Below are 7,911 nucleotides of genomic sequence, written 5' to 3'. Positions count from 1 at the left end.
AGATAGATAGATAGATAGATAGAGTCTACCACTTATTTTTTGGCATTCATGCTTGACTATTCCATTAATCTGTTAAATGTATCATTTTGATTTACTCCACTTAACCTACTTGCACAATTAAAAATTTACTGCTTAAGCAATCCAATTCCTTTTACACAAAACATATGAGCCTGAAAATCTCACATATATTTCTTGTGCTATATTATCCTTTTCATTTGATTTTATCATGGGTACACAGGGGCAAATGATCGAGGTCTCTCTTAGGCTGTTACATATTTTTTTTATTATATTTTATAAAAAAAAAAAAAAAAGACAGAGCCAGACCATAAAATGGTGAGGAAAATCGAGCAGGCGAGACTGCAGTATAGTCGGATAAAATAACAACACTGCCGTGCTATATTTCTAATCCTTATGCATTAATTTATGAGTAACTTTTTTCCATTGAAATCGGGTGCATAGCCTTGAAGGTAACATTAAATATATTTCAAAATGCCTTTTATGAAGACACTTACTCGAGATGCAACAGCGACTCCAAGAGTTTTTTCTTTTTTTAAGGAGAATAAAAAAGTCAATAAAGCAACAGATTAGAAGATGCATTTTAAACATTGCGGAATTGGACATAGCCTTTTCACGGGAAGTATATAACAACCCTTTAATTAATGGGGCTCCACGTAGTGAGCCATGGCCTGTGCTGCATTATCCCCTCGTCCTGGTTGTTAGTTTCTGACTCACAACTCCCCGTGTATGAATGTCTATGGGACTGTCTATAGCATAGGTTTCTAGAGCAGCTGCTCTCGTAGTCTTACGCTTTAGCACAACTGTGCATTTACTTTGCACCGTGACGATCTTGACTGCTAATCAAGACTACAAAGCCTTAATGAGAAGGATCGGTGAAATGTGGACGAATGCAATGGGAAGCAGCGGCATATTTAATTAATAACGATAGACGACATTGGCAGTAGACCCTAATAAATCCGGTTTCTCTTTTATGTAGCATAATCAGATGAAAAAAAAGGCAGCATTAATATAAAAACCCCGAAACAATAACATTAGTTGAAAACATTTTAATTTTGAAAAAATATGCCATTATAAAACCCTTGAATATTTTGGTAAGTCTTACTTTCTTACCAAATTGTACTTTTTGTTGTTTTGTAATTATTAACACAACAACACAGACAATTTTACAGTTTACGTTTGCAGCATAAGCACTAAGAGTGACGTTAATTGGTCATGCTTAACTGCATCTGTATTCTGAATGTTTACAATTGGCACACTATAAGGATTACAAATTTTACATTCAGATGGAGATGCTTCATCAGGTATGTAAAATCCTGCCGAAGCATAATTGATCCTGCAACTCATTAACAATCAAATTATAAAAAAAAGAAAAAAAAAAGAGGAAAACATGCACATACTGTCTTTTGTACATTTTAAAACAACAAAGATACAAATTCTGTACTGCGTTTTCCACAAAAAATAGAGAAATGGCACTTTGAATATATTTATATAGATTTATATATATATTTATATATATAAACTTTAACGAAGGGCTTCATGTCTTGTATACCTATGATATGGGTCCCAGTGGAGTGTTCACATCATGCGAGTCATGCAGCGTTTGATATAATTAGTCATTTATTTACATTACATTCATGCGTTCGTGCAGCTTTTCCGTCAGACTCATCCTGTTACGGTCTTTCTCGCATATCTGCAGCAAATATTATCTGAATGAGAATGCAGCTTTACATATTTTACACATGTTTACGTCAGATAATTTTGCCTCGGCAATGCAGGTGAATGGTGCAAAAACAAAAAGCCCCAACTCTGCTAAGCTGTCTGCATTTCTTTTTTTTTTCCCCCCATTCATATTCTTTGAACCATCCTCTTCTTCATTTGCACTAGGAATCTATTTTGTTTGATCCTTTTGGCGTGGTATCCCCAAAGGAAAAAGAGAAAAAAAGAGAAAAAAAACAAGGCTGTAATCTCTAATCAGAAAGTGAGTGGGTGCCACATTCATAAACTCTGTGGGATCCATCTGCATGATAAGGCCCGCTGTGCCAGTAAGAGGAGTCGCATACTGTCTGTAAAGAATTGATCTCCGAAGCAGACGAGTTGGCATCTCTTCGCTTTGATCTCTTGCGATTCCTCAGTATAAAGACAAGCATCCCTACAACCGTGAATGCAGAAGTTACAAAAACGAGGAGAAGACCAGGAACCAGCACCGAGATCGACACTCGACTGGTTTCCAGATAGGAATTGGAGCGAGTCCCCGTATCCACAATAGCTGTGCTGTTTTTGGACAGAGTCGTAGGGAAGATTTTGTCATACAGGTGAGGACACATAACATCGTTTCTCAGCGACCTAAAGTCCTTGGTCCAGAATTCTTCTGGTGATTCACACTTTAAATCGCTTACAATGACCTCAGGTCCGAGCCTTTCAGTCCACTGCTTGAAAGGCACAATATTGCAGGTGCAATCCCATGGATTCTCATGCAGATCAATCTGTATAATAGACACAAGCTGGTCTAAAACCCCACTTACAGGAAGAAATGCGAAATAATTATTATGCAGACTAATTTTAGACAGCGACACACCAATAAAAACGTCCACTGGCAGAGACTTCAATAGGTTGTTATTTAGGATGAGAACCCGTAGATTTGGCATTGGGTTGAATGTTCCTGGCAGTATGAGCTGTATAGAGTTAAATTCCAAGTTCAGATATTCTAGGTTTTGCAGCCCTGCAAATATTTCCGGCATAAGGCTGTCCAGAAAGTTTTTATCAATATACAACCAGCGCAGTTCAGTGAGGTTTTGGAAAGTTCCGTTTTCTATTTCTTTGATGACGTTATTCCCCAAATCAAGGAGGTTTAGATTTTGATAGCCTATGAAATGGGCTTTCCGAACAGTGTGTACGCTGTTATCCCGCAGATTCAATTCTTGTACGTTGCTAGGTTTTGGTTTCAGATCAGCTAAACTTTCGAGCTCTTTTCCCTTGCAATTAACTTTTAACCTCGGATTAGACTCTTGCAGCTCACAAGTGCAGGGAAGTGGGCACAAGTCATTATAAGGGGGGTCGCCTTTCCCATTGATGGTTACGACACGGGATGTTGGTCTTGTTTTCAGCCTCCAGTTTTCCCGTGATTTCACACGATCCTTGTGTGAGGGACCATAAGTCGATGGCTCCGCTTCTCCGCTTATTCTGAAGGGGGTTGGAATCGGTCCAGGGTCACAGGTCTCTTCCTGGGTAGGAGGCACCTCTAAACTAGGGTCAATTCCATTTTTTGACGGGCACAAATCATGCTCCGACGTCTCGTTTAAGTCGTTGCCTTGCAGACGAGTAGGGGCCTCGCAGATCACTCTTCCGATCAGAGCGTTTTTCGGGATGTTCTCCAGCCATTCCTTCAGAGAGACCAGATCGCAACTGCAGTCCCATGGGTTATCTTCCAGCAGGATTTCGGCAATGCCTGGTATCTGTTCAAGGACCCCTTCGTAAGGCAGTGTTTTAATTCGGTTTCCTCTGAGATCGAGGTGCGTTATCGGTACGTGCTGAAAAACATTAGTAGGAAGTGCGCTGATTAGGTTGTCATTTAATATGAGAACTTCTAGTTTATTTAAGTCCCTGAACACTCCTGGGTCAATATCCCTTAAAAGATTAAAATCGGCTTGCAGGTACTCCAGATCGTCCAAGCCTAGAAACGTGTTCTTTTTGAAAGCTCGGATTTTATTATTATTGATATGAAGTCGCTTCACTAACTGTAATCCCAAGAAAGCCCCAGGAACAATTTCGTGCAAACCATTGTTTTCCAAATGCAGACTCACGGCGTTGTAAAAGTTAGCAAACTCATTTGGGAACAGCCTAGTCAGTGAATTTCCATGCAACAGTAAATGATAAAACTGAGAACTCGGGGCGGTTAAATGGTGCAGATTAGAAAAGCTCCTTTTTTCGCAGTCAATGTGCAAATCGCCTTCTATCTCATTGCAGGAACAGATCTGCTCTTTACAAACGTCCCTTGTAACATTTCCAGTAGCAACACAAAGAGCCGCCTTCAGCAACAAAATCCAAAGCAGCATTTTCAAAAAGAACAATTCATTCCCGAATTCAAGACATGAAGGAAATTTACAAATGAATAGTCGGATCCGTGATGTTTAAAGTTCACCCACCACAAAGAGGCGAGATGCTAGTTCGTAAAGATACACATTTATGAGCATATCCATTTATATCTATTTCCACACACGTAGTATACTGTTACTTTTCAGGGTCCACGAAAGACATCACACTAAGCGCATCTCTTTGTTTTTCTTTTTTTTTTTTACATTACAACCACGCACAGCAGAAGATAAAGCAAGCAAACAAAGCAAAAAGAAAAAAAACACAACGTCTTCAAGCACATTTTGTTCGGCTGGTTAATGACTGACCTTGCAAAAATTTCAAACCATGGTTTTTTTTTCTTGCTGTGCAGTGCTTTCGGTAGGTGCTGTTCTTTCTCCCTTGGTGCTGAAATCACGCCCCAGCCTAAAGATTTAGTGCTGATCAAAATGCGTTGCAAAATTCCGCAATCCTTGCATCTTTCCGTTTCTTTCTGTGTTTCCCTTGCTCTCTTTTTTGTGTTTTTGAATTACAAAGAGGGTTGCTAAGAGGCTCTGTTCGTTCCAGCCTGGTGCTCTCTGGAAGATCTGACACCCTCTGCTGAGCTGCAATGGCAAAAATCCATCTGCTGAGGGATTGCTGAAAAAAAATCAATCCACGTACAGGGCAAGCGTTAAAAAATGTTCGCATTAAAACCTGTCGATCTGCTTAGACGCCCTTTCTAAACGGATTGTTTCGGACTGCAGGAGGTTATATGCTTTTTTAACTTCTTTGCCTCACGCGAAGACAGGCTATAGCATGCCGATTGCGAGTTACATTGCCTGTACTATGTTAAAACAGATATGCAACATGCAGATTGAGATAATTATAACATTCGCCATTTTATTGTATTAGGTAAAATATTAGCTGCAAGTGAATAAATGATATCACGTATACATCAAGCAGACGGCTCTGCTTTTTTGCGTGCGCGCGCCCGTGTGTCGGTGGTGGGGGGTAGAAGGGGGGTGGGGTGTCGGTTGGTCACATACTTTTTTTTAAGTGGGTTAGTGTAAATGAGACGTAATAACAGAGCCGCAATTTGAGCGTTTATCCACAGTCAGATAATGGCACTTTTTATACAAAACGGCTGGCATCATGATTACTGACGCTTATTTAACATGTTATTTAAAATGCATATACTGTACGTTGGTATGGCTAGATATTTTTTAAATTTTACTAAAAATATTGTTTCAGTCATACGCTGTCTGGTGAATTAATCATGTATCAAACCGTCATCATTAAACGTCACGGTGACAACAACAAAAAAACCGTTATTTTTTAATGATGTACATTTTGCTGGCAATAATAACAGCTTTTAAACTTCAAACAGTTTACTAGATTTAACCTCTTTCTGTTTTTGGAAGCCTAAGATTTTTTAAACACTTACTTAGAAATGTTTTTATCAATTTGGATGTATCGTGTTACCTTCTATGTCCAGATATTAAATAATCGCTTACTAGCTTGTAATTAATACACTTATTCACACATTTAATAAATATACTGATGCGCCGTGAATAAAAACTCACATATACCGCCTGTCAATGTGAATATTTGTTTTTCTTTCACAAATTATTAAATGAATTTATTCATATATGCATCCCCAATTGTCTCGATTGTCTTATATTGAGATTATTAATTTTGATTCGATTGTATTATCGATTATAACAATTGTAATAGAACGTCGCCAGTACCCATAAAGTATTTTAACTTATATGCAGATTAACACATGACATTAAAACATACTTAAAACACGTACCTGCTAAAAACTGTCTCGATTTAGCAAGTGAAATCGACCGTGAAAGGATAACCTCATTTTCCACGCATTCCACATTTGAAATGCTTTTGTTTTTGCCTGCATCCATTTGTTTCTCATTATAATGCGAACGTCTTTTTAGTGCCCTGCGATGGACTGGAGTCCCGTCCGGGGTTGGTTCCTGCTTGCGCCCGTTGCAGAAAGTATAGGCTCCAGCTCCCCGCGACCTTGAAAATGGAGGGACGGATGTCAATGTGAGGTGTCGAAAAAAAAAAAAAACCGCAAATTATTCGGAGTAAAGTAAATTTAGAGGCCGGCTTCCCAATAAATGAGAATAACAACAAGAATAGCAACGCAGTATCCAAAACTTTATCTCAAAACCTCACTTGTGTTTGGTTAATTGTTTTCGACGTCTTTGAAGGTGCATTTTCTAAAGTACAACGAGCATGTAAAATTGGGATCTAAAATACGTAAAGATTCGTTGATTAAAGCTTCACACTGAAGATCCATAGAAGATGTCATCTTAATGTACAATATCCTTAATGCAGTTGGAAGGCAGAAAAATACGTGATTGCAGGTTAAAAGAGCAATTGACTAGTTTGTGCTAATAATTGATATACTTCTCTGTTAAGAAACGGTATTACACGCTCATTCTGTCTCTGCGCTGCGGTGTATCTGAAAGTGCCGCTGTGGTTGGGTATTAGATGAGAGTGTGGGCGGCGAATGCCTCTGTGTGTGTGTTTGTGTGTGTGTGTGTGTGTGCGCGCGCGCGGGCTTCAGTGCGCGTGCGCTTGTGCCTGTGTGTTAACGTTCGAGCTGGGGAGCACTGGAAGAGAGGACTGGTGGTATGACCGCCTACTTCAGTTTATTGTTTCGAAGTCTGCAATTAAAAAGGAAAGGAACAGTGACACGCCACGCTCCCTAAGGCACGCTCGCCGAAGAACAGCTGTCTGCTGAGTTATTTGGACCCTGCTTCCAAGCAGATTATGATCAGCAACGTGGATGCCGAGAAAAGAAAACGTGCAGGACACTTTAAAAATATGCAGCCCTGTTACAGTAAAGCATGTCATTCCCAAATATCCCAGATATCTCCTACACTCCACTTTTTGAAGTGATCAGTTCACGTCGTTATTAGCGTCATTGCAGAATCACTTCCTTCCAAATGAAAAGTCTTAGCTCGAGACAGAGTGTCCGATTATAGCCAGCAGATGATTAACCATCAGTGCTGCACGCGCGCTCTGAGAAATAACTGCTATAGCAGACACTGTCTCTCCACAACAAAACCCCCCGTCCTCCCCCTCGCCCCCCAGCACACACACACAGAGCACATCGGATCCTGTAATGGGTGCAGACTCATAGCTGCATTTCATTTGCATATCGACCGAAGTGGAGCATTCTCTTGGTGATAAAGCGTCATTTGTTCTGCGCACATACACACACAAACACGTTGTCTACATCTTTAACAACCGGCACGGCAGACGTTCCTTTTAGTTTACTCTACGCATTTCACTTAAAAACTCTTATCAGTATGCATTTATGTACATGCACGTCTACGCATTTGCAATAAAAATGCACTGTTCAATGTAACCCTTTATTTTTAACAAGCAAGTTTTCCAAATATCTTTTCGGCAAGGGAATCCATCCAGTAGGTACAAAACGAGCTGTTCTTTAAAATTTTGCACTATAGTCACTGCCCTGATTTACAGAGTTATTTCCAGACACTGTTGGAGCAGCCTGAAACCGTGCCTTAGGTATTGCATATTATATTATGCTGTATTCTTTTTGAGTATATGAAAATGAAAAATGATGAAGTGGCTGCCTAATAAGTATATCTCCTCATATTATTTATCCACTATCATTTTATTTCTGCAATGCAGATTTTACAGGATTAGAAAAATGTCTTTATTGATATTTTTAGAAAGAGAGTATAATATGGATCTAAAAACAAGTTATACTGTAGTTCACTTGTCTGTATAGGTATTGACTCTTTTAACCCTCATTTGCTTTGTTCTTCAGATGAAAAATGAAGCCTA

General features: G+C 39.4%; 1 protein-coding gene across 1 annotated transcript; it reads right to left on the bottom strand.

The window, feature by feature from the left end:
- Window positions 1-1,049: 1,049 nt before the first annotated feature.
- On the bottom strand, window positions 1,050-6,552 carry LOC114650118 (SLIT and NTRK-like protein 1). The gene has a single exon (XM_028799568.2). It carries the CDS (start codon window positions 4,068-4,070, stop codon window positions 1,986-1,988), a length of 2,085 nt encoding a protein of 694 aa, XP_028655401.1. The 5' UTR covers window positions 4,071-6,552; the 3' UTR covers window positions 1,050-1,985.
- Between the last annotated feature and the right edge of the window lie 1,359 nt (window positions 6,553-7,911).

This window comes from Erpetoichthys calabaricus, chromosome 4, assembly GCF_900747795.2.
Source record: "Erpetoichthys calabaricus chromosome 4, fErpCal1.3, whole genome shotgun sequence".
In the NCBI taxonomy this organism is placed as follows: Eukaryota; Metazoa; Chordata; class Cladistia; order Polypteriformes; family Polypteridae; genus Erpetoichthys; species Erpetoichthys calabaricus.
The sequence above is the reverse complement of the archived record's forward strand: the minus strand, read 5'-3'. Positions and strand labels throughout refer to the sequence as shown.

Bases quoted from the DNA above. Each gene is read 5' to 3' on its own strand.
- LOC114650118 (XM_028799568.2), bottom strand. From the start codon at position 4,070: ATGCTGCTTTGGATTTTGTTGCTGAAGGCGGCTCTTTGTGTTGCTACT.